The following is a 27084-nucleotide window of genomic DNA, read 5'->3' as shown; positions in this document are numbered from 1 at the left end:
GACTCAAGAAGTGTGCTGCTTGCCTGGAGCTAGAATCCATGATGTGACGGAGTGTTTGCCGAGACTGATCAAGACCTCGGACCACTACCCCTGTGACAGTGTACCCCATAAGGCTTTATGGGGAGGGGGTGCTTATTAATGTATGTATGACATAACTGGAATATGTTTTGTGCTGCCTGTGCCATGTAACATATCTCCGTAAAAGTTATGGTCTACTATATCTATTCATCCTATTTGTACATATATATATCATTTTCTACTTAAGGTTAAGAATATGGGCTGTATGCTTGCTTGGTTTCTAAGTAAGCTTTGGGAGGCATTTGGTCAGCTTCTTTAGGAAGGAATTCACCAGGTTAAGTACTTGATCAGGAAACACTTGGAGAACAATGCATCCTGGAATGCTCCAATCCACATAAGAAGTCTTCCTGGAGACATGCAAGATACTATGTGGACAATGGCTTCGGCCTGTAAAGACTGAGTCATGCAGGGACATGTGACTTGCCCCGGTGACTCCAGAACTCCATCTTGGAGCTGGACTTTGCATAGGAGGGAGGAGGGGGGGGGGCCTCCACCCACAAGAGAGAGTCTATTTAAACCCGTGGGAGACCCCTCCATTTTGGTCTTCAGCTGGCTAAAGAAGGAGCCTCTCCACGCCCCCCAGGATACCTGAAGGGGACTGAAACAAAGGACAGTAACTACAGGGGGTGTGAGTGATTGCTGGACCCAGGATAAAAGGAGATTAGCCTGTAAAAGGGAGTGCTCTGGAACTGGTGAGGAAATTATCTGTATTTAGTTTAATTAAACATAGATTTGCGCATTTTATTTTATTTTGTTTGGTGACTTACTTTGTTCTGTCTGTTACTACTTGGAACCACTTAAATCCTACTGTCTGTATTTAATAAAATTACTTTTTATTTAGTAATTTACTCAGGGTATGTATTAATACCTGGGGGAGCAAACAGCTGTGCATATCTCTCTATCAGTGTTATAGAGGGCGAACAATTTATGAGTTTGCCCTGCATAAGCCTTATGCAGGGTAAAACGGATTTATTTGGGTTTAGACCCCTTTGGGAGTTGGGCATCTGAGTGCTAAAGACAAGCACACTACTGTGAGCTGTTTTCGGGTAAACTTGCAGCTTTGGGACAAGTGATTCAGACCCTGGGTCCGTGTTGGAGCAGATGGGAGAGTCTGGCTCAGTAAGACAGGGTGCTGGAGTCCTGAGCTGGCAGGGAAAACAGGAGCAGAGATAGTCTTTTGCACATTGGGTAGCAGCTCCCAAGGGGGTTTCTGTGATCCAGCCCGTCACAACCCCTTCCTACTTCTCTACATGGGTACCAATGATACTGCCAAGAATGACCTTGAGCAGATCACTGCAGATTACGTGGCTCTGGGAAGAAGGAGAAAGGAGTTTGAGGCACAAGTTGTGTTCTCGTCCATCCTCCCTGTTGAAGGAAAAGGGCCAGATAGGGACCATTGAATTGTGGAGGTGAATGCGTGGTTACGCAGGTGGTGTTGGAGGCTTGGATTCTTCGACCATGGGATGCTGTTCTGGGAAGAAGGATTGCTAGGAAGAGATGGGATCCACCTAATGAAGAGAGGGAAGAGCATCTTCACAGGCAGGCTTGCTAACCTAGTGAGGACGGCTTTAAATTAGGTTCACCGGAAGATGGTGACCTAAGCCCAGAGGTAAGTGGGGGAGTGGGATACTGGGAGGAAACACAAGGAGGAGGGTACAAGACAGGAAGCCGCCTGATTCATACTGAGAAAGTAGGGCAATCGGCTAGTTATCTTAGGTGCATGTACACGAACGCAAGAAGCCTGGGAAACAAGCAGGAAGAACTGGAAGTCCTGGCAAAATCAAGGAACTATGACGTGATTAGAATAACAGAAACTTGGTGGGGCAGTTCACATGACTGGAACAGGTCATGGATAGGTATAAACTGTCCAGGAAGGATAGGTACGGGAGGAAAGGTGGAGGAGTTGCATTGTATGTAAGAGAGCGGTATGATTGCTCAGAGCTCCAGTTTGAAACTGGAGAAAAGCTTGTTGAGTCTTTGGGTTAAGTTTAGAACCGAGAGCAACAAGGGTGATGTCATGATGGGCGTGTGCTATAGACCACTGGATCAGAAGTATGAGGAAGACGAGGCTTTCTTCGGGCAACTAACAGAAGTTTCCAGATCACAGGCCCTGGTTCTAATAGGGGTCTTCAATCACCCTGACATCTGCTGGGAGAGTAATACAGCAATGCAGACAATCCAGAAAGTTTTTGGATAGTGTTGGGGACAACTTCCTGGTACAAGTGCTGGAGGAACCGACTAGGGGTCGTGCTCCTCTTGACCTGCTGCTTACAAACATGGAAGAATTGGTAGGGGAAGTAGAAGTGGGTGGCAACCTAGGCAGCAGAGATGGTTGAGTTCAGGATCCTGACAAAAGCAAGAAAGGAGAGTAGCAAAATACGGACCCTGGACTTCAGAAAAGCAGACTTAGACTCCCTTAGGGACCTGATGGGCAGGATCCCCTGGGAAACTAATATGAGGGGGCAAGGAGTTCAGGAGAGCTGGCTGTATTTTAAAGAAGCCTTATTGAGGGCACAGGAACAAACCATCCCGAAGTGCAGAAAGAATAGCAAATATGGGAGGCGACCAGCTTGGCTTAACAGTGAAATCTTCGGTGAGCTTAAACTCAAAAAGGAAGCTTACAAGAAGTGGAAATTTGGACAGATGACTACGGAGGAGTATAAAAATAAAAATATTGCTAGACCATTCAGGGGTGTAATCAGGAAGGCCAAGGCACAATTGGAGTTGCAGCTAGCAAAGGGATGTAAAGGGTAACAAGAAGGGTTTCTACAGGTTTGTTAGCAACAAGAAGAGGGTCAGGGAAAGTGTGGGACCCTTACTGAATGAGGAAGGCAACCTAGTGACAGATGATGTGGAAAAAGCTGAAGTACTCAATGCTTATTTTACCTCGGTCTTCACAGACAAGGTCAGCTCCCAGACTGCTGCACTGGGCAACACAGTATGGGGAGGAGGTGAGTAGCCCTCAGTAGTGAAATAACTGGTTAAGGACTATTTAGAAAGGCTGGACGTGCACAAGTCCATGGGTCCAGATCTAATGCATCCAAGGATATGTCTACACTACGAGAGTAGTTCGATTTTACTTAAAGCGAATTTGTGGAACCGATATTACGAAGTCGAATGTGTGTATCCGCACTAAGGACAGTAATTCGACTTTGTGAGTCCACACTAACGGGGCAAGCGTCAACATTGGAAGCGGTGCACTGTGGGCAGCTATCCCACAGTTCCCGCAGTCCCCGCTGCCCACTGGAATTCTGGGTCGAGCCCCCAATGCCTGCTGGGGAAAAAAATGTGTTGAGGGTGCTTTTGGGTAACTGTCGTCATTCAACCCTCACTCCATGAAAGCGCCGGCGGGCAATCAGTTCGGCAGCGCGGTGAGGACATGAAGTCTGAGAGGGGCACAGACCTTTCCTGGAACTTTGTGAGTTGCTGTCCCCTGCCCTGAAGCACAAGGACACCCGCATGCGAGCAGCCTTGACTGTCCAGAAGCGAGTGGCCATAGCCTTCTGGAAGCTTGCAATGCCAGACAGCTACCGGTCAGTCGCGAACCAATTTGGAGTGGGCAAATCTACGGTGGGGGTTGCTGTGATGCAAGTAGCCAACGCAATCGTTGAGCTACTGCTCTCAAAGGTAGTGACTCTGGGAAACGTGCAGGTGACCATAGATGGCTTCGCTGCGATGGGATTCCCAAACTGCGGTGGGACTATAGATGGAACTCACATCCCTATCCTGGGACCGGACCACCAGGTCAGCCAGTACATTAACGGAAAGGGCTACTTTTCGATGGTGCTGCAAGCACTGGTGGACCATAGGGGACGTTTTACCAACATCAACGTTGGATGGCCGGGCAAGGTTCATGATGCTTGCGTTTTCAGGAACTCTGATCTGTTTAGACGGCTGCAGGAAGGTATTTACTTCCCGGACCACAAAATAACTGTTGGGGATGTGGAGATGCCTATAGTGATCCTTGGGGACCCAGCTTACCCACTAATGCCCTGGCTCATGAAGCCCTATCCAGGCGCCCTGGACAGTGAAAAAGAACTCTTCAACTACCGGCTGAACAAGTGCAGAATGGTGGTGGAGTGTGCTTTTGGACGTCTCAAGGGGAGATGGAAAAGCTTACTGACTCACTCTGATCTCAACGAAACCAATATCCCCATTGTTATTGCAGCTTGCTGTGTGCTCCACAATCTCTGTGAGAGCAAGGGGGAGACGTATATGGCGGGGTGGGAGGTTGAGGCAAATTGCCTGGCTGCTGATTACACCCAGCCAGACAGCCGGGCAATTAGAAGAGCCCAGCGGGACGCGCTGTGCATCTGGGAAGCTTTGAAAGCTAGGTTCCAGAGTGAGCAGGGTAACCTGTGACTATTAAGTTTGTTTAAACAGACGCTGAACCTGCCCCCATTTCTTTACTCACTTAATGTTGACTATCCTCTCCAGTTACCAACCCCCTTTCCCCCCCTTCCAACACACCTTTAAAAATAAAATAAATGAAACTTTGTTCATTAACACCGTTTTCTTTATTAAGGATTTCGTGGTAAAGGGTTGAAACTGGGACGCAGACTGTGGTGGGGAGCGGGTGTAGTGATGGAAAGGACGCTTCTAAACTCGAGGAATGACAGGCTCCTGCTCCTAGAGCGGTCCGCAGTGGTGGACTCGTTGTTTCAACGGAGACTGCCACCCCTCCTTTTCGGGACTCTGTGTGTGGGGGCTATGTGACTTTGTGGCGGGGGAGGGCGGTTACAGATCCCCTGCTGCGTGGCTCTGTCATCCAGGCTAAGGACCGCTGCATAAGATCTGTAACCGCCCTCCCCCGCCACAAACTCACATAGCCCCGTCCCCCTCCCCCCCCCCGAACATGAAAACCACCTCCCAGACTGACCAGGGTGCCTAGTGACTGCAGTGTATGTGTGAGACCTTCTGCTGAACCTGCCCCCGTGTCTGTACCCTGGTAAAGGTGACTGTCCTCTCCAATTACCAACCCCCTTCCCCACCTTCAAACACACTCTCCTCTAAAAGAACATGACGGAAACAGTAATTAACAGAAACGTATTTTTTATTAACAGCTACACAGTTAGGGGATGAAACTGGGACGCGGGCTTGGGTGAGGTGCTTTTGGAGTGAAGGAAAGGACTTATCAAATCTTTGGGAATGAGAGCCTTCTGCTACTTGAGCTGTCTGCAGGGGTGGAGTGACTGTTTTCATGGCCCCGGCCGCCCCTCCTTCTTGGGACTTTGGGGGGGGGGGTCACCATGAATGATATCACTCTGATGAGGATTTCGGAGACAGAGAAAGAGCGCATGCTGCGTGAATGCCAGCAAACACCAGGGCCGTATGCCGCCATGCTTTGCGAGGCAATGATCCCGGAGTACTTGCTGCTAGCCTGGCGTGGAAAAGTTTCCTACCATGGAGGACGCAATAAGGCTGCTCTCCCCAGGAACCTCATGCAAAGTCTTTCACAATACCTCCAGGAGAGCATCGTGGAGACGTCCCAGGGGGATTTCTGCTCTATCCCCGGACATGTTGACAGAATTTTTCGGTAGCTGCACTGGCAAGGACTAAAAACTAAAGCGCCTAGGGCAAACTAATCATGAAAAACCGGACATGTTGACAGAATTTTCCAGTAGCTGCTCTGGCAAGGACTAAAAACTAAAGCGCCTCGCGCAAACTAATCATGAAAAACCCATTGTTAAGATACCATTCCTATTCTGTTCAAAATAAATGTTTAAAACACTTACCTACTGATCCTTCCCCTGATTCACGGTCCGGGTTACGGCCTTGGGAGGGTTGGTAGGGGATCTCCGTGAGGGTGATGAAGAGATCCTGGCTGTCGGGGAAATCAGCGTTGAAAGCGCTGTCGACTGCCTCGTCCTCCTCATCTCCTTCCTCATCTTCCCTGTCCGCGAACAGCTCCGAGGAAGCGGCCGTCAACAATACCCCATCGTCAGAGTCCACGGACAGTGGTGGGGTAGTGGTGGCGGCTGCACCTAGAATGGAGTGCAGTGCCTCAGAGAAACGGCATGTCTGGGGCTGGGATCTGGAGCGTCCGTTTGACTCTTTGGTCTTCTGATACCCTTGTCTCAGCTCCTTGATTTTCACGCGGCACTGCGTTGCATCCCGGCTGTATCCTCTCTCCGTCATGGCTTTTGAGATCTTCTCATAGATCTTCGCATTCCGTTTTTTCGATCACAGCTCCGAAAGCACGGACTCATCACCCCACACAGTGATCAGATCCAAGACTTCCCGATCAGTCCATGCTGGGGCCCTCTTTCTATTCTGCGATTGCATGGTCACCTCTGCTGGAGAGCTCTGCATCATTGCCAGTGCTGCTGAGCTCGCCACAATGTCCAAACAGGAAATGAGATTCAAACTGGCCAGACAGGAAAAGGAATTCAAATTTTCCCGGGGCTTTTCCTGTGTGGCTGGTCAGAGCATCTGAGCTCGGACTGCTGTCCAGAGCGTCAACAGAGTGGTGCACTGTGGGATAGCTCCCGGAGCTATTAGCGTCGAATTCCATCCACACCTACCGTTATTCGACATGGCCATGTCGAATTTAGCGCTACTCCCCTCGTCGGGGAGGAGTACAGAAATCGATTTAAAGAGACCTCTATGTCGAACTAAATAGCTTCGTTGTGTGGACGGGTACAGGGTTAATTCGAGTTAACGCTGCTAAATTCGACATAACCTCCTAGTGTAGACCAGGCCCAAGAGTGCTGAGAGAGTTGGCTGATGTGATTGCAGAGCCATTGGCCATTATCTTTGAAAATTCATGGTGATCAGGGGAGGTCCCGGACGACTGGAAAAAGGCAAATATAGGGCCCATATTTTAAAAAGGGAAGAAAGAGAACCTGGGGAACTACAGACCGGTCAGCCTCACTTCAGTCCCCAGCAAAATCATGGATCAGGTCCTCAAGGAATCCATTTTGAAGCACTTGGAGGAGAGGAAGGTGATGAGGAACAGTCAACATGGATTCACCAAGGGCAAGTCATGCCTGACCCACCTGATTGCCTTCTATGATGAGATAACTGGCTCTGTGGATGTGGGGAAAGCAGTGGATGTGATATATCTTGACTTTAGCAAAATTTTGATATGGTCTCCCACAGTATTCTTGCCAGCAAGTTAAAGAAGTATGAGCTGGATGAATGGACTATAAAGTGGATAGCAAGCTGGCTAGATTGTCGGGGTCAGCAGGTGGTGATCAACGGCTCGATGTCTCGTTGGCAGCCAGTATCAAGCGGAGTACCCCAGGGGTCGGTCCTGGGGCCGGTTTTGTTCAACATCTTTATTAATGATCTGGATGATGTGCTGAATTGCGCCCTGAGCAAGTTCACAGATGACATTAAGCTGGGGGGAGAGGTAGATACGCTGGAGGGTAGGGATAGGGTCAAGAGTGATCTAGACAAATTGGAGGATTGGGCCAAAAGAAATCTGATGAGGTTCAAAAAGGACAATTACAGAGTCCTTCACTTAGGGAGAAAGAATCCCATGCACCGCTACAGGCTGGGGGCTGGCTGGCTAAGCAGCAGTTCTGCAGAAAAGGACATGTGGATTTCAGTGGATGAGAAGCTGGATATAAGTCAGCAGTGTGCCTTCCTTGCCAACAAGGCCAATGGCATATTGGGCTGTATTAGTAGTAACATTGCCAGCAGATCAAGGGAAGTGATTATTCCCCTCTATTCAACATAGGTGAGGCCACACCTGGAGTATTGCATCCAGTTTTGGTCCCCCCACTACAGAAGTGATGTGGACAAAGTGGAGAGAGTCCAGTGGAGGGCAATGAAAATGATTAGGGGGCTGGGGCACATGGCTTATGAGGAGAGGCTGAGGGAACTGGGCTTATTTAGTCTTCAGAAGAGAAGAGTGAGGGGAATTTGATAGCAGCCTTCAACTATTTGAAGGGGGGTTCCAGAGAAGATGGAGCTAGGCTGTTCTCAGTGGTGGCAGATGACAGAACAAGAATGGTCTCAAATTGCAGTGGGGGCAGTCTAGGTTGGATATTAGGAAACACTATTTCACTAGGAGGGTTGTGAAGCACTGGAATGGGTTACCTAGGGAGATGGTGGAATCTCAATCCTTAGAGGTTTTTAAGGCCCGGCTTGACAAAGCCTTGGCTGGGATGATTGAGTTGGTGTTGGTCCTGCTTTGAGAAAGGGGTTGGACTACATGACCGCCTGAGGTGCCTTCCAATCCTTATCTTCTATGATTCTGTGATTCATTGGAGATAAATGGTCTTTTGGTTAAGGCAGTAGAATAAGATTGGGGGACATGGGTTCAATCACTGGCTCTGCCATAGATTTTGTTGGCCAGACTTGGGCAAGTCTTCCCTATGTGTAAAATGGGCATGATGATAGTTTGTCTCCCACCTTTTGTTCATCCATTTAGAGGATAGCTCTTCAGGGAAGAGTCTTCTGATGTGCATGTCTAATGCTTAGCACATGGGTCCCGGGTCTCAATTATGGCCTGTATGCTCCATTGCAGTCATTATTAATAATCACCATAAATAAAAAAAATACCAGTTTTTCTTTCTTCTCCATCACCTGCCACAGAGGGTCCAGGAAAATAATTAAAAATAAAAATTGTCCCATACTGGAAGACAAGCTATTTTATTTTGAATGTATAACCAAATGAGGAGCTGACCTGTTATGGTTGCATGCCTGTGTTTTCCAGGAGGAGGCTTCCATGTCTATTCAGTTTTCCTTCCATCTCTTTCCTTGTTCCAGCAAGCGCTGCTGAGAATGGAGCACACACTGATGTTTGAATGAACTCTGAAGTACATGTGTGTTCCTGTTGGGATGCATTACATATAGAGGGAGCAACTGAAAACCGACGATTTTCAGCTTGTTTAAATAGCCATTGTCGGTGATTTTTCTCTTGTTGTACTTGCTGATGTTGATGTTCATCCCATGTACCCATTGACCAGCTTTGTGGTCCATGTGCCGAGGAGTCAGGATAAGCTGTAAACCCCCTCTTGTAGACCCGGAGGGCACATCACCATGGCTGACAACTAGAAGTGGCATGAACTGAACTGCTCTCTCTGTAGAAGGAGGGAAAACCCCTTCCCATAAGTTGTTAATTTAATTCCTCCCTGCTCTGCTTCTCTTAGTCCTGCAGAGATGCTGGTGACTTGGGAGTTTGGGGAGCTTTTGCTTCACTTATTCCTGAACTTCACATTGAGGCTCTGAATGATTCCTCTGATGTGACCAGAATTCCCTCCCTTCTCTTTGCATTTCAACATACAAGGCTGGGCCCTGACCTGAAGTCCATTCCAGACATGTCCCTGGCTCTGAGTTTCCTCCTGTCTCTATATTCTAGGCTAACTATGCTTACTCCTAACTCTTCTCCCCATGCCACTACATACCTCGCTGTGTCTCTTTCTTCTCTTCCGCGGCTCATTCCAGGCAGGGTGAGCTGGGGCTTATGTTGTTCTTCAGAGGACATTGCTACATCTGCTGTGTAGGCAGGCCTGAGGTGAGTGGATCAGGAACAGCTCCTGCCGAGGTATGCATGTGCACTGGCAGCCTGGTGGAAGGCAAAGTGTGTTCTCCATCTCAACGTTCCTCTTTCCTTTTCTCTGGGAGTGAAATTAGGACATCTTGCTTTTTAGTGTCATGACAGGGATTGATGGGGAGGGAAGGGACATTTACTGAGTTCTGTCAATCTTAATAAAACATTTTGCATGGATTGTGTGATGTCAGTTTCTAGTAGACCAAGATCTGGCCGAGGATATCGGTGCTGCCACTACTGATAGCTAATAGAGATTCTCTCTCCCAGCCATTAACCACCAGTTCACCTATAACAGGATGCATCCTCTACAGACCAGTGGTTCTCCAACTTTATAGTGTATGTCACAATTACAGAGCTATCTGCCCCTCTCTGACCTCTGAGTGCATCTCCTCAGGTCTCAGGCCTTTCGCCTTCACCTGTCCTGAGGCAGGTACCTGTGATTCTCCCACTCATGGACAGGGCCCTGGGTTAGAGCCCTCTGTGAATTGCCCTGCTTATTACCCCTATGTGTCCAACATGGCTCGGGTACCTGCGGTTTCTTCCCTTTGGCAGCTTGTGACCAGCGGTAAATACAGTGATTCAAAGCAAGCTTCTCAAACAATGAGGCGTGCAACCTTAATGGTAGGAACAAAGGACAATGTAAGCAAAATGGGTTTTCAAAAGGAAAGTTCTATGCCCATGTCTCTTTTTTACCTAAGCCCACATCTCCCCACCATGTATAGGGAGCCTAGGAAGGTCTGGCTTCTTAAGACCTCAAGCAGGTGTCTCTTTCTGTGTGTGTGTCAGTCTGTTCCCTGCCAACAGCTCCCAAACAACTACCTCCTCTCTGGACAGAGGAGACTTTAAACTGTTCATTGACCTTTTGATCTGTTGGTTTCCAGCAACCAAACCAAACAAGCTGTGTAACTTGGCTTGAGCCAAGGAGATAGGATCTTCCCAGTTAATAGTTCAGGCATTGCGTCTCAATCCCCCCGAGGTACCTTGTCTGGACCCATTGTCTTTTCTTCTTCCTCGTTTTTCCAATAGCCTGCTATTAAACTGAACTAGTGTATGTATGTAGTAAGCATCCTAATTACCAGGTCACATACAATGTTCATAAACTGTAACAGAGCAGCTCCATGTTCTTTGCAGTGTGGATCACATCATCTTGAAATACATTCTCATGGATGTCTCCCAATCCATTCCTCATTGTCTAGCATCACTCCCTTCTCGATTGTGAGCACATGGCCCCACCTCCTCTCCCATTCATCATTGCCTGACTCCACTTGCTCTGCCTTTTGTCATTGTCTCTCCTATTTGCAACTGTATAGCATCCCCGTGGCAACTACATCAGTGGCTTACATGGATAAATGATAGTAGGGAAAATTTCAATGTCTAGCTGTGGAGGAGAATCAGCACCATGTAGTCAGCCAACTCTCTATGGACCACATGTGACCCTCTGCTCTACACAGATAACCATAGATGGCAGTTCAGATCTATCTGTCTCAAATCTTGGGATGGAAAGTTCTGCCCCTTGCCAATTTATGCCAGATGTTCTGAGACAGGACCACTACTCCTGTTATGTTTCCTTCTTTGTAAGTTTGCAGTTGAACACTGTAATGAATGTCAGCGAATGAATATCTTTCATCACCTCCTCCTGGTGATAGTGTTGATTGCATGGCAAACACTGTAGATAAGTCTATAAAATGCTTTTGGGGATTAATTCAAAACTACACACAAAAAATTCTCATCTGGGACTCAGATTATCCATGTTTGGTCTCTGGCCAAAGGAGAATATGTTTTTTCTTTGAAGACAATTCCTGCAGTCATTTATGAGCTGTTTGTCCTGATACACACTTCCCCTACTTTTTTTTTTTTTTTAAAGGCCATATGATTTCACACAGAGAACTCAAAATGGCTAGTTTAAGCTTGACTCTTGCACGCACATAATTTTTATTGACCAAATTTAAAAGAAATTGGTTAAAAATTATCAAGGTTATGAGAACAGGAGTACTTGTGGCACCTTAGAGACTAACAAATTTATTAGAGCATAAGCTTTCGTGGACTACAGCCCACTTTGCTGTAGTCCACGAAAGCTTATGCTCTAATAAATTTGTTAGTCTCTAAGGTGCCACAAGTACTCCTGTTCTTTTTACGGATACAGACTAACACGGCTGCTACTCTGAAACCTGTCAAGGTTATGAGCGATTCAAAGCAGTGACCAGGCCATATCCAGTAGAAAATATCCCCTAACTTGAGAATTTGTATAACTGACCCTGATTGGGCTATCGGTGGGGTTTGAACTTCTGGCCATTAGTGCTAAAAGCATCGGCTTTGACAGTTAGAGTAATTGTTAGCTCCCAGCTGTACTAGACTCTAACCTCCTCACATGAAGCAGCCACTAGAAGGGTACGAAGACACAGACTCTCCATTGCAATTGCACTTCTTCAAGGATGCATTATCCTGGTACACACGTTTTCATGAGTGTATGGACTTCTGAATTCATGGAAAAAGCCACTGACTTGTACTGCTGACCCAGGTCTATGGGCGTTCTGCCAAGGAGCTGAGCAGAAACCAATGGACAGAATCAGATAGCATGGGATTGTATGAGCAATTCAACACAGATTGTTGCTGTAGACTGAATTACTGTGACATTTGTTGTCATTTTCAGGGAAGAGGTTAGGGTGAATTTGAATTCTGGCTCTTGTCCCATCAGGGTTTATTGTCCTGTTGAACCACTTTGTGAAGTGACAGTCTATAAAGGCAGATACTGTAAAATTATCTCCTTCCAAGACCTGTTGGTGCACTAATGACATGTTGCATCTCAACGTTCATTGAGGGAAATGTCCTTCTTGCTTTCTGTTGGTGGAGCAGCAGATAACATGGGATTTCTGATTCACAAGGTGAATCCTCAAATCTACAGCAGCGGCCATGTATCTGAGATGTGAGGTAGGGGAGGTGAGTGGAGTCTGTCTAGACTCCAGCACCCAGTGGAAGTGATCGCTCCAAGTGCTGTGTCTGGAATATTTCACAACAGACCTGCATCTGGTGTTTCTCTGGAGGTGCTGAAATGCATTATTGGTATTAGTGGGGAAGAAGCATCTGCCCAGTTTATCCCTTAAATGCTGTGTATAGAAAGCAAGGTGTAGCTCCTTCTCTTCCTCTGAGCAAGAAGTCAGTTTGGTTGTCCCAGTGATTGAGGAAGGCTTACAGAGTGAAATATGTGTGGCTTTTGGGTTTGGATTTTTTTTTTTGTCCGATCAGGAAAGGAACTCAGGTGACAGAGCTGGCAACTGACAGGCTCTCCCAAAACTGGTATAGTTTTGAATCTACATCTGTGCACAGATACCATAACGATGGGCACCAAGAGCTGGGTGCTGATTATTAGTATTATGAGGTTGCAATCAATGTTTATAAAGTGGTTTGAGTCCCTCTGATGGAGGGTGCTAGAAAAGTGCAAAGCAATACTTTTGGTTTGTTTATACCTAAATCTGTATCTCTATATAACCTCTGCCTTCCAATCAGGATTGGCAGCCAGGCCAGTTCCCTGGCACTGTGCTCGTCTAGCTGGTCAGATGGGTGGGTGACTGGTGGGATTTAAAATCTAGAGGGGATGTTGAGGGAGGAGGTGGTAGCCGCCACACTCAGAGTCACAGAGTTGAAGGCCCGGAGGGGTCACCTGTCCTCCAGTCTGACCATCTGCATAACATAGGCCACCAGCACCACGCAGCACCCACACACTGAACTCAACAACCAAAATTAGGCCAGATCTCCATAGTCCACAGGAGACTAGACTATTATGTGTCACAGGCAGAGAATAGGAGGGACCGACGTGCACCAGTACTCGAGGCCCCTGCAATAACAGCAAAATTATTAAGTCAGATAGACCCAGTTAATCCTGGCAAGTGACCTGCTCCCACATGCTGAAGAGAAAGGCGAAAACCCTCAAAGGTCACTGCTAATCCTGAGCATATGAGCAAGAACCAGTCAGCCAAGCATCTAAGAGAGAGAACACTCAGTGCCACCTCAGAACCTGCCCAACCCACGTAATGCCCCATCTGCAGATGTGGCCATCCCTGATGCTTCAGAGGAAGGAGAGTGAACACTGCTGTGATGTATGTCACTATGGGCAGGTTATGGGTGGAGGGTTGTGGGAATGAGACTCAGAGGTTAGATTAGGGAGGGGAAATTTGGGGACAATAGGAGGGAGGGGCAGCTCCAGGCACCAGCGCAGCAAGCGTGTGCCTGGGGCGGCAAGCTGTGGGGAGCGGCCTGCCGGTTGCCGTGAGGGCGGGAGTCAGGCTGCCTTCGGCGGAATGCCTGCGGGAGGTCCGCTAGTCCTGCTCCTTCGGCGGCAATTCGGCAGCAGGTATGTCGAAGGCGTGGGACTGGCGGACCTCCCATAGGCATGCCGCCAAATCCATGTTACCAGCGGACCTCCCGCAGGCATGCTGTCAAAGGCTGCCTCACTGCCGTGCTTGAGGCGGCAAAATACATAGAGCCGCCCCTGTAAAAGGGGAGTACAATTTTGCCCCAGACAGGCATTCCTCAACCCCAACCCCTTATCTGAAACTTGCTCCTTTGACAAATATCACTTGAGGAGCTCCTCAAAGCTTGTCAGCTACATACTCCTGATCAAGGAGTTGGGAGAAATAGCCTCGAGTGTCATCACAAAGTGGAGATGCTTAGACAAGCTGTTAATGTTGATAAGCAGCCCCAGGCTGATACATTGCCTCCTAAAACACCTGCAGTGGGTAATCTGTAGGACACTTAAACAATCTTGGAGGAGGGGACTTTTTTCCCTTTAGAACAAGCTGACAGGAGGGAGAATATGTTGCTTACAGGTGACCTGGTGAAGGGTGGGGGAAGTTCGGGAATTTTTTGTTTCTTTATAAAGTTGGGGGAAGAAAAGCCCTTTTAAAATAAACTTGTTTTCTACCCTGGACACATCAGGCCTGATTTTTCTGGGTTTTTTTGCTGGAGGACTAGTGAGATTGTAACCTCGTGACCTTAGAACAGACTAAAACCAGAGCTATTGAGAGGAAGAGATTTTTAGTAAGACCAACTGAAACTCTTTGGATCAAATTACAAACTCCTTACTCACATTGATGAGCAGTTATTCACCTAAGTAGTCCATTGACTTCAATGGGATTGCTTGTGTGGGGACCCGTTTCCCAAAGTGAGTGAAGTTATCTCAATCTATCGGTTCTTTTCTTGGTCTCTTTTCTTTATAAACTCTTTAACTCTAATCCTGGAGAAACAGGTGGGAGAAAAGCTTTCTTTGTGAAAGATCCACCAGCTCTGTTCCTTCATGTGCAGGCTCAGAATACTCCTGCTTCACTTTTCTAGACCTCCAGCAAAACTAGGCAAGAGAGAGCTTATTATTCCTGACATATTAAAGTCTAAAAACTAAAAGAGTGGGGGAAATGTTGTTTTGATAATGAAACCAACTCTTTCCAGCCTTCTGGGTATTAATAATATGTAGTTGAAAAAGCCCCAAATGGGCACACATCCAATTTTTCTTCCTTTGCAGATCACTTTTATGGTAAATTATAAAGCATAAACAGCTACTCTGCACACTTCAGTTTCCTCCACTTGATTTGTCCAAGCAGTTATTGCCTGGGTAGTGATCTGAAATATTTGTCGAGTGCTTAAGGGTGGGTCTGTTAGCTGTATGATGAATAATATTTCCCTGGTATTTTTCTCCCTGTCAGATATATTGACCTGAGTCTGAAATATTTGTCCAGGTCTGTGACCTCTAAATCACTAGCAAAAAGAAAGGGGTGGCTGTTACGCAGTTAGCAGGTGGAGACTTAAAGACAGTTCTGTCTTCTGCAGTTTTCCAGTGAAAACTATTTGGCTGAATCTTTGTGAAGAATGTATTTCAAGCAGCAGAAAAGGTTCTCTAACCCAAACCCAGTCAGAGTGGGAAAGAAGATAATGCAGTGTTTGCAAGAAACGTATTTCCCTTTCATCCTGTGCATTCACAGAAATGTTATAGAGGAGTCCTAGCTAAAATAAAATAAGAATAGATTCTGGCATAGAAAGCATGGCTGACTGAGCAATCCAGACAACCTTTGGTGGCACTTGTGCCGAGCCCTATTGGGGCAAATGTGTCATTGGTATTGTAGGTCACCGACTCTGTTGTGGTTCTTCAAGGAATGTACATATTGGCCTTGGTCAGATGCTGGAGTTTACAGCACAGTCACACTGGAATTAGAGAGTTCCTTCCCAGCCGTCCTTCAATAGTCTATATTCCAGTGAGGCTAAAAGACATGCAACCTCCTCTTAGGGTATGTCTACACTACGAGAGTAGTTCGATTTTACTTAAATTGAATTAGTGGAACTTGTGTATCCATACTAAGAACAGTAATTCGACTTTATGAGTCCACACTAACGGGACAAGCGTCGACATTGGAAGCGGTGCACTGTGGGCAGCTATCCCACAGTTTCCGCAGTCCCTGCTGCCCATTGGAATTCTGGGTCGAGCCCCCAATGCCTGCTGGGGAAAAAAATGGGTTGAGGGTGGTTTTGGGTAACTGTCGTCATTCAACCCTCACTCCCACCCTCCCTCCCTGAAAGCGCCGGCGGGCAATCAGTTTGCGCACTTTTCTGGTGAGTGACAGCGCGGACGCCACAGCACTGCGAGCATGGATCCCGCTGCGACCATCGCTGCAGTTATGGCCGTTGTCAACACCTCACACCTTATCATCCACCTTTTTCAGAGGCAGATGCTGAGAAATCGGGCGAGAAGGCTACGGCAGCTCAGTGAGGACATTAAGTCTGAGAGTGGCACAGACGTCTCGCAAAGCACAGGACCCCGCGCCGTGGACATCATGGTGGCAATGGGTCATGTTGATGCTGTGGAACGGCGATTCTGGGCCCGGGAAACAAGCACGGACTGGTGGGACCACATAGTGCTGCAGGTCTGGGATGAATCACAGTGGCTGTGAAACTTTCGCATGCGTAAGGGAACTTTCCTGGAACTTTGTGAGTTGCTGTCCCCTGCCCTGAAGCGCAAGGACACTCGGATGCGAGCAGCTCTGACTGTCCAGAAGGGAGTGGCCATAGCCCTCTGGAAGCTTGCAACACCAGACAGCTACTGGTCAGTCACGAACCACTTTGGAATGGGCAAATCTACCGTGGGGGTTGCTGTGATGCAAGTAGCCAACGCAATCGTTGAGCTATTGCTCTCAAAGGTAGTGACCCTGGGAAACGTGGAGGTCATCATAGATGGCTTCGCCGCGATGGGATTCCCAAACTGTGGTGGGGCTATAGATGGAACTCACATCCCTATCCTGGGACCAGACCACCAGGCCAGCCAGTACATTAACCAAAAGGGCTACTTTTCGATGGTGCTGCAAGCACTGGTGGACCATAGGGGACGTTTTACCAACATCAATGTCGGATGGCCGGGCAAGGTTCATGACGCTCGTGTTTTCAGGAACTCTGGTCTGTTTAGACGGCTGCAGAAAGGTATTTACTTCCCAGACCACAAAATAACTGTTGGGGATGTGGAGATGCCTATAGTATCAGAGGGGTAGCCGTGTTAGTCTGAATCTGTAAAAAGCAACAGAGGGTCCTGTGGCACCTTAAAGACTAACAGAAGTATTGGGAGCATAAGCTTTCGTGGGTAAGAACCTCACTTCTTCAGATGTAAGTAATGGAAATCTCCAGAGGCAGGTATAAATCAGTATGGAGGTAATGAGGTTAGTTCAATTAGGGAGGGTTAGGTGCTCTGCTAGCAGTTGAGGTGTGAACACCAAGGGAGGAGAAACTGCTTCTGTAGTTGGATAGCCATTCACAGTCTTTGTTTAATCCTGATCTGATGGTGTCAAATTTGCAAATGAACTGGAACTCAGCAGTTTCTCTTTGGAGTCTGGTCCTGAAGTTTTTTTTGCTGTAAGATGGCTACCTTTACATCTGCTATTGTGTGGCCAGGGAGGTTGAAGTGTTCTCCTACAGGTTTTTGTATATTGCCATTTCTGATATCTGACTTGTGTCCATTTATCCTCTTGCGTAGTGACTGTCCAGTTTGGCCAATGTACATAGCAGAGGGGCATTGCTGGCATATGATGGCATATATAACATTGGTGGACGTGCAGGTGAATGAGCCGGTGATGTTGTAGCTGATCTGGTTAGGTCCTGTGATGGTGTTGCTGGAATAGATATGTGGGCAGAGTTGGCATCGAGGTTTGTTACATGGATTGGTTCCTGAGTTAGAGTTGTTATGGTGCGGTGCGTGGTTGCTGGTGAGGATATGCTTAAGGTTGGCAGGTTGTCTGTGGGCGAGGACTGGCCTGCCTCCCAAGGTCTGTGAAAGTGAGGGATCATTGTCCAGGATGGGCTGTAGATCACTGATGATGTGTTGGAGAGGTTTAAGCTGAGGACTGTAGGTGATGGCCAGAGGAGTTCTGTTGGTTTCTCTTTTGGGCCTGTCTTGTAGCAGGAGGCTTCGGGGTACACGTCTGGCTCTGTTGATTTGTTTCTTTATTTCCTTGTGTGGGTATCGTAGTTTTGAGAATGCTTGGTGAAGATCTTGTAGGTGTTGGTCTCTGTCTGAGGGGTTGGAGCAGATGCGATTGTACCTCAGTGCTTGGCCGTAGACGATGGATCGTGTGGTGTGACCGGGGTGGAAGCTGGAGGCATGAAGGTAGGCGTAGCGGTCAGTGGGTTTTTGGTATAGGGTGGTGTTAATGTGGCCATCGCTTATTTGTACGGTGGTGTCTAGGAAGTGGACCTCCTGTGTAGATTGGTCCAGGCTGAGGTTGATGGTGGGGTGGAAGCTGTTGAAATCATGGTGGAATTCTTCCAGGGTCTCCTTCCCATGGGTCCAGATGATGAAGATGTCATCAATATAGCGTAGGTAGAGAAGGGGCATGAGTGGACGAGAGCTGAGGAAGCGTTGTTCCAGGTCAGCCATAAAAATGTTGGCATATTGTGGGACCATGCGGGTGCCCATAGCGGTGCCACTGGTCTGGAGGTATATATTGTCACCAAATTTTAAATAATTGTGCGTGAGGATAAAGTCACAGAGCTCAGCAATAAGTTGTGCTGTGTCATCATCAGGGATACTGTTCCTGACAGCTTGTATTCCATCTGTGTGTGGGATGTTTGTGTAGAGAGCCTTGACATCCATGGTGGCTAGGATGGTGTTTTCTGGGAGGTCACCAATGCATTGTAGTTTTCTCAGGAAATCTGTGGTGTCACGGAGATAGCTGGGAGTGCTGGTGGCGTAGGGTCTGAGTAGGGAGTTCACATATCCAGACAGTCCTTCAGTGAGAGTGCCAATGCCTGAGATGATGGGGCGTCCAGGATTTCCAGGTTTGTGGATCTTAGGTAGTAGATATAATAACCCCGGTCGGGGCTCTGAGGGTATGTTGATTTGTTCCTGTGTTAGTGTAGGGAGTGTCCTGAGTAGATGGTGCAGTTTCTTAGTGTATTCCTCAGTGGGATCTGAGGAAAGTGGCCTGTAGAACTTGGTATTGGAGAGTTGTCTGGCAGCCTCCTTGTGGTAGTCAGACCTGTTCATGATGACAACAGCACCTCCTTTATCAGCCTCTTTGATGATAATGTCAGGGTGGTTTCTGAGGCTGTGGATGGCATGCACGACTTAGGTTATGAGGCAAGCGATGTTGTTTTTCCACAATTTCTGCCTGTGCACGTCGGTGGAAGCATTCTATGTATAGATCCAGACTGTCATTTCGACCCTCAGGAGGAGTCCATGTGGAGTTCTTCTTCCTGTGTTGTTGGTGGGAGGGTATCTGTGTATAGGATGCCTATAGTGATCCTCGGGGACCCAGCCTACCCACTAATGCCCTGGCTCATGAAGCCCTATACAGGCGCCCTGGACAGTGAAAAAGAACTCTTCAACTACAGACTGAGCAAGTGCAGAATGGTGGTGGAGTGTGCTTTTGGACGTCTCAAGGGGAGATGGAGAAGCTTACTGACTCACTCTGATCTCAGCGAAACCAATATCTCCATTGTTATTGCAGCTTGCTGTGTGCTCCACAATCTCTGTGAGATCAAGGGGGAGATGTTTATGGCGGGGTGGGAGGTTGAGGCACATCGCCTGGCTGCTGATTATGCCCAGCCAGACAGCCGGGCGATTAGAAGAGCCCAGTGGGACGCCCTGTGCATCCGGGAGCCTTTGAAATCTAGGTTCCAGAGTGAGCAGGGTAACCTGTGACTATTAAGTTTGTTTAAAGAGAAGCTGAACCTGCCCCCGTTTCTTTACCCACTTAATGTTGACTATCCTCTCCAGTTACATACCCCCTTCACCCCGTTACGCCCCTTCCAACACACCTTTAAAAATAAAATAAATGGAACTTTGTTCATTAACACCGTTTTCTTTATTAAGGATTTCGTGGTAAAGGGTTGAAACTGGGACGCAGACTGTGGTGGGGAGCAGGTGTAGTGATGGATAGGACGCTTCTAAACTTGAGGAATGACAGGCTCCTGCTCATAGAGCGGTCCGCAGTGGTGGACTGGTTGTTTCAATGGAGCCTGTAACCCCTCCTTTTTGGGACTCTGTGTGTGGGGGCTATGTGACTTTGTGGTGGGGGAGGGCGGTTACAGATCCCCTGCTGCGTGGCTCTGTCATCCAGGCTAAGGACCGCTGCATAAGATCTGTAACCGCCCTCCCCCGCCACAAACTCACATAGCCCCCCCACACAGAACATGAAAACCACCTCCCAGACTGACCAGGGTGCCTAATGACTGCAATGTGTGTGTGACCTGCTGCTGAACCTGCCCCTGTTTCTGTACCCTGGTAAAGGTGACTGTCCTCTCCAATTACCAGCCCCCTTTTCCCCCCTTCAAACACACTCTCCTCTAAAAGAACATGACGGAAACAGTAATTAACAGAAACGTATTTTTTATTAACAACTACACAGTTAGGGGATGACAATGGGACGGGGGCTTGGGTGAGGTGCTTTTGGAGTGAAGGAAAGGACTTATCAAAACTTTGGGAATGAGAGCCGTCTGGTACTTGAGCAGTCTGCAGGGGTGGAGTGACTGTTTTCACGGCTCCTGCCGCCCCTCCTTCTTGGGACTTTGGGTGATGGGGGGATAGGACTTTGTGGCGGGGGGGGCGGTTAGAGATAGAATGCAGCGGGGCTCTGTCCTCCTGCCTCCGGTCCTGCAGAACATCTACAAGGTGCCGGAGCATGTCCATTTGCTCCCTCATTAGTCCAAGCAGCGTTTGAGTCGCCTGCTGGTCTTCCTGCCGCCACCTGTCCTCTCGTTCGCTGTGTGATCGCTGGTATTGCGACATGTTCTCCCTCCACTGGGTCTGCTGTGCCGCCGTGGCTCAGGAGCAGCCCATAAGCTCGGCGAACATCTCGTCCCGTGTCCTTCTCTTTCGGCGCCTAATGTGCGCCAGCGTCTGGGAGGGGGATGCCGGGGTAGATCGGGAGACACTCGCAGCTGTGGGATGGGAAAAAGGGAGTGAATTCCTCACAAAGATACATTTTTGTGAACAATGAACATAGTCTTTCTCTGTGAATAAGACCATGAACAGCACCTATCACATGCGCACTCAGGACAAGGTCGAATTTTCGGCCTTCCCATTCACTGCCTGGGGTCTTCGAGTACAGATCACACAAGCGGGGCAGGACAGTGGAATTCGGGTAGCAGGCGGACATGGTAAGCCGTAGATTTTTGGCTGCTGAAAGCTTAATTTATAGCAGTGCCCTCCTTTCACGTTCAAAGCAATGCCCCTAGCGTTGGCCAGTTCCTGCTGCCGGCAATCCAGCCAGCATGAACTCTGCCCCTGACCCACCCCCCTCGCGGCTGTCCCCGGGAAAGATCCCTGTATACTGCCCCTGTCCTGCCTCCACCGCGTGGCTGTAAACCACCGGTTACAGTTATGTAAAGGAACAGGCAAACAGTCCCAATACTAACATGCCCCTAATTTAAAGCAGGTCACCATGAGCGATATCACTCTGATGAGGATTTCGGACACAGAGAAAGACCGCATGCTGCGTGAATGCCAGCAAAAACCAGGGCCGTACTGATCCCGGAGTACTTGCTGCTAGACTGGCGCGGAAAAGTTTCCTACCATGGAGGACGCAATAAGACCGCTCTCCCCAGGAACCTAATGCAAAGGCTTTCAAATTACCTCCAGGAGAGCTTCGTGGAGATGTCCAAGGAGGATTTCTGCTCTATCCCCGGACATATTGACAGAATTTTCCAGTAGCTGCACTGGCAAGGACTAAAAAGTAAAGCGCCTAGGGCAAAGTAATCATGAAAAACCCATTGTTAATATTCCATTTCTGTTCTGATCAAAATAAATGTTTACATGTTTAAAACACTTACCGACTGATCCTTCCCCTGATTCAGGGTCAGGGTTAATGCCTTGGGAGGGTTGGTAAGGGATCTCCGTGAGGGTGATGAAGAGATCCTGGCTGTCGGGGAAATCAGCGTTGTATGCGCTGTCAACTGCCTCGTCCTCCTCATCTCTTTCCTCAGCTTCCCCATCCGCAAACATCTCTGAGGAAGCGGCCGTCGACAATACCCCATCGTCAGAGTCCACGGTCAGTGGCGGGGTAGTGGTGGCGGCCGCACCTAGAATGGAATGCAGTGCCTCGTAGAAACGGCATGTCTGGGACTGGGATCCGGAGCGTCCGTTTGCCGCTTTGGTCTTCTGGTAGCCTTATCTCAGGTCCTTGATTTTCACACAGCACTGCGTTGCATCCCGGCTGTATCCTCTCTCCATCATCCCTTTGGAGATCTTCTCGTAGATCTTCGCATTCCGTTTTTTCGATCGCAGCTCCGAAAGCACGGACTCATCGCCCCACACAGCGATCAGATCAGTCCATGCTGAGCCCCCTCTTTCTATTCTGCGATTGCATGGTCACCTCTGCTGGAGAGCTCTGCATTGTTGCCAGTGCTGCTGACCTCGCCACGATGGCCAAACAGGAAATGAGATTCAAACTGGCCAGACAGGAAACGGAATTCAAATTTTCCCAGGGCTTTTCCTGTGTGGCTGGTCAGCGCATCCGAGCTCGGACTGCTGTCCAGAGCGTCAACAGAGTGGTGCACTGTGGGATAGCTCCCGGAGCTATTAGCATCGAATTCCATCCACACCTACCATAATTCGACATGGCCATGTCGAATTTAGCGCTACTCCCCTCGTCGGGGAGGAGTACAGAAATCGATTTAAAGAGACCTCTATGTCGAACTAAATAGCTTCGTTGTGTGGATGGGTGCAGGGTTAATTTGATTTAACACTGCTAAATTTGATATAACCTCCTAGTGTAGACTAGGCCTTAGAGAGCTACAGTTTGGTAAGAGACAACAGAAACAGGCAGTGGAATGACATTGTGCATGCTTTGATGTGGAAGCAGACAGCTGAAGGTGAAGCACTTGGAGAAGAAAGCCGTGAAGATAAAGAGAACAATATTATGATATGGCAGAAAAAGCAATTCTATGAAATACTGCCTTGATCTTGTGGTAATGATGGTTGCCTGTAGTTACAGCTATTATCCCATATGGAGCAAAGATTTTGTCTATGCTAGCCTTTTTGTCCTAGAACTCCCTGAGTCACCACTGGTGTGACTCCAGCAGGGATAGCACCGGTTGGAGCAGTAGTGTAGAAATGATAGCCACTGGAATTTTTAACCAACATATCATCTAACGTGCACAGTGTGCAGGGTTAGATGACACAATGGCTAAAACGCTTGTGCTTTGTGTAGCGCTCTCACTGTTGCACGTGCTGGTGGGAAATCTTAGAAAATAAATGTTTGGTGTAGAGGCCTCAGAGATTCCTACCTTCCATTTGGCCTTGCAGAGTGGAAATTCTCCTCCCGATGTAATACTGCAGATACTTCCAGTCTTTGGAGCCAGTATACAATCTCCTTTGTCCTTTCCAAAGGATAGAAATCCCTGAGCTATCAGAGAAGGATATTCCTTCACAGGCAAAGCAGCGCCTGATGCACATGCCTCATAAAGTGAGGCAGAGCATAATATACCAAAAAAAAAAAAAATCAATTTTGATGGAGGGGATTTGCAAGATCTTCAGTGCATGTGTGAAACACATAGAGTCTCTCCAGATTCAGCATCTTTCAGGAGTAGGGCATACCAAACTGAGGGCCCATCATGGTACTGCCTGGTTACATTCCTTGAAGAGCTTGTTCCTTGTTTCTTCTTTGAGAAGCAGTTACTTCTGCTAGAGGCATAGGTCACATTTCTCTCCTGACTTCATGCTCTCCTGACTCCCTAGTGGTGGTCTTACCATCTTTATTACTATTTCCCACAGTTCATACCCTGATTGCTGTCCATTAGTGACAGATTGACAGATATAGCTGTGAAAGAGATTTCTATTCTGTTAATTTCTTTTCCCAATAGGGTAACCAATTTATCAGTTCACTCTTAATGGATTGTCTTTCTCTGTGTGGGTTAGAGGCAGTTCATAAGTCTGCTTTGGATACTGGGTAGAACATCTCACTCAGTCCAGTTATCGCCAAATGAGTTCTTCCCCAAAGTGTGTAACAATAAGTAAACTCATAGAACCAAGTTCTGCCTCTCTACATGGGGTTGCTACTGAAGTTAAAGTGTGCCCAGGATTAGGCACAGAAGAGTAAAAAGATACTGGCCCTTATTTGTAATAAAAAGAGTTCTGCTAATGGCTGGTTCTTCTCTTATAGAATTATTTTTAAAAATCCATTCTTTCTATAACTTCTTTTCAATTCTACAAAATTATTCCAATAGAGAATTATATCCCTGTTGCAAAAACGACACCTCACTTCTTCAGATGCAAACATTATATCCCTGTTGCAGACATCTATTTGACTCAAAAACAATTATTGTTTTTTAAGAATTTTCAATAGAAGATTTTGGGTTTCATAGTGTGTGTATGTTATGTTTGATTTTTGCACAAGTATTCAACTAGGCCATAATCTGTCCTGAGTGAATTCTGTTTTGTTGGAGTGGCATGGGAGTGTGGCCAGGGATATGAGAGAGATGTTACTTCAGGGAATAGGGAGGAGGGGAATAAATTAACAGATAAGATGTTTTCCTTTCTCCTATTGTTCAAGTGGCAGTATTGTAGCTTTTGGGATTCAGGTTTCCCCTTTGTTTCATGTCTAATGTGCTAGCATTCTGTCAGTTTACACATGAATACCTGTGCAATGAGTAGGCTTGGCAGAATTCAGTTTTTATTTTTTTCATTTTGACTGATAACATGGATGTTTATTTTTAAGCAATTATCGGTGGAAATATTTTTTCATCAGTTTGTGTGTATGGTGAAATTAACATTTACATACTGATAAAAATCTACAGTAAGTTTAAAGAACAAATGAGGTCCACCAGAGGCAGGACGGAAAGGAATCTGAATGTACATGTAGATGTCTTTCCAATTTTACTGTCCTACACACAGTTAATTTACTGTAATACATTAGTTTATGAGGGTGATTGACACTCATCTATAAATGTCTTGTATCCAGTGCTATCTCTGCATATTCTCCACTGGTACCAAGCAAACACCTAGTGTGAAGGATTGTATATAGCTTTACAGTAGCATACCCATGTATGCAAACTTGAAGCTGCTAAGCATCAGAGCATGGGCTGCTCCTTGCTTTATGTGGAAATAGAGAAGGGAGCATTTATTGTGGGGTGGTAGGTTTGGATAAATATTCCCAATATTCTTGGTCCTGTTTCTTCCTGTTTTGTTGCATGGGTTTTGCCCATTCAGGTCCCCAGTAGTTAAGGTCTGAGTGCTACATTGGCATTTCAAGAAGAGACATGTAAGGGTGTATCAATTGGAAGTTCTTGATGCTGCTAGTATCTTGGCCACATGCTGAAGACCAGCACATGCTGACTTTTTCTTGCTAATGGGGGCGGTTTCCTTCTCTTTCCTTTGCAGTGGTGAAGCGTGTCTAGCTATGGTGAAGCTTGGATCTGCGTCATGGCCCATGATATTTCTGTCCGCAAGAACCTGGTTCCAGTTTCTGTGAATCCAGACCCTGAGGAGCAGGGAAGTACGGACCTTGTGGAAGGGTGAGTTAGGGCCTTCATTCCTTCAGTATTCTCTCTCTTCCCCTGCTGACACATGGTGAGCTCTCGGTCAGATTGCTGAGAGCAATAGCAAGTTGTTATGCAGCTTCCCTCTGACATGATATAAACCAGTCCGTTCCTTTCAGGTGAATGTTACATGGGGGAGATAACAGAAGCAGGGCTTCATCCTACAGAGGCTTGTCCTAGTGCTTCATGCCAAATGAGAACACATGGGAGTATTGGATCTCTGTGTGCTCTTGGGAGTACATTTCTGAACGTAGGTTCTGCTTTCTGTTGGAAGATACAATAGTTGTGGTGAGTGAGTTTCCAGGCACATATAGTCAGACTCTGACAGGTGGAATTGGCTGTCTGTAGATAAAGTTGTTCTTCTTTGATTGCTTGCTCACATTGATTCAATTCTAGGTGTGTGCGCGCCCACGTGCGCAGATGTCAGAGACTTTTGCCTTAGCGGTATCCGTACGGCGAGCTGTGGTGCTTTCTGGGGTGCTGTGTTCATGTCGCAGTATATCAGGCGCTGCCAGACCTACACTCTCTCAGTTCCTTCTTACCGCCCGTGGTGGTCAGTCAGAGCGCCTTTGTCCCTTGCTTTGCAAGTGGCCAGCGGTTTTTCTTCTATCTCAGCCTTGTATTTCTAGCTGTAAACAACCCTTGTCTGTTAGTTGTTAAGTACTGTAGCTGTTAAGTGTTTGTTAGATAGTGTCCCAGCAGATGTTGCCCCAGGTGGGGCATGCCCTGGTACTCAGGTTTTAAGCTGTGCTCCCCGTAACAGGCCTATGCATGTTAGTGACCCACACGATAGTTTTCTAAGCTGTCTCGTGGAATCCCACATAAAGGAGCGCTGTCGCATCTGTAAAATCTTTCGTCTTTGACTCAGAGGGAGCACGACATATGTCTCAGGGCCCTCCTGATGCAGACTGCCCTGCACCAAGCTTCAGAACTAGAGCGGCCCGATGCAGCACCTAGTGCTTCTACTTCAGTGTGGAGCACACCTCCGGCACCAGGTTCCTCCCGGCACCGATTCCTGTTGCTGGTGCCGAAGAAGAAACCTAAGAAGATGGCACAGAGAAAGCCCGACCAGGGGGCTCCAGGCAATGGATCCTGTTCGGGCCTTATGCCAACTCTGGACCTGCAGAAGGGCTCGGCCCCGGGGAGTTCCTCCTCCTGAAAGGACCCACCACTGACCTTAGGGAGCAGTAAAGGGCCCAATCCGACGGCACAGTCGGCACTCTCCCCAGCTCCTGGCACCGGGAGAGCAGAGAGCGCCCCCGCTGCAGATGGCACCATGCAGGGCTGTGGATCCTGCTATAGCTCCCCAAGAGGGCAAGCCCATTGGCAAGGCTTCGCACAAGAGAAGTGAGTGCCACCGGTCTCCAGAGCCAAGACAGGGCCTGAGGCCACCATGTTCTTGGTCTCTGCATTGGCCCAGGTCTTTGGCTCGCCACTATGAGTCTTCAGCCCCCAGGGTTTTCACAAATGCGTGGTGCTGGTAGCAGCTTACCTGAGACATC

The 27084-nt window shown here is 47.8% G+C and overlaps 1 protein-coding gene across 4 annotated transcripts in view; it reads left to right on the top strand.

Moving 5' to 3' along the window:
- LOC128844813 (ankyrin repeat and fibronectin type-III domain-containing protein 1-like) overlaps window positions 1-27084 on the top strand; it is a 601031-nt gene that overhangs the window by 98512 nt on the left and 475435 nt on the right. For all 4 annotated transcript variants that reach the window (XM_054042827.1, XM_054042826.1, XM_054042824.1 and 1 more), the window contains one exon: window positions 25425-25558. In XM_054042827.1, the coding sequence (XP_053898802.1) occupies window positions 25467-25558 (92 nt within the window). In that variant the 5' untranslated portion in view covers window positions 25425-25466. The remainder of the gene's footprint in view (window positions 1-25424; window positions 25559-27084) is intronic.

Source organism: Malaclemys terrapin, chromosome 10 (genome assembly GCF_027887155.1).
Source record: "Malaclemys terrapin pileata isolate rMalTer1 chromosome 10, rMalTer1.hap1, whole genome shotgun sequence".
NCBI classification, from domain to species: Eukaryota; Metazoa; Chordata; order Testudines; family Emydidae; genus Malaclemys; species Malaclemys terrapin.
This window is presented reverse-complemented; position numbering and strand designations above follow the sequence as displayed.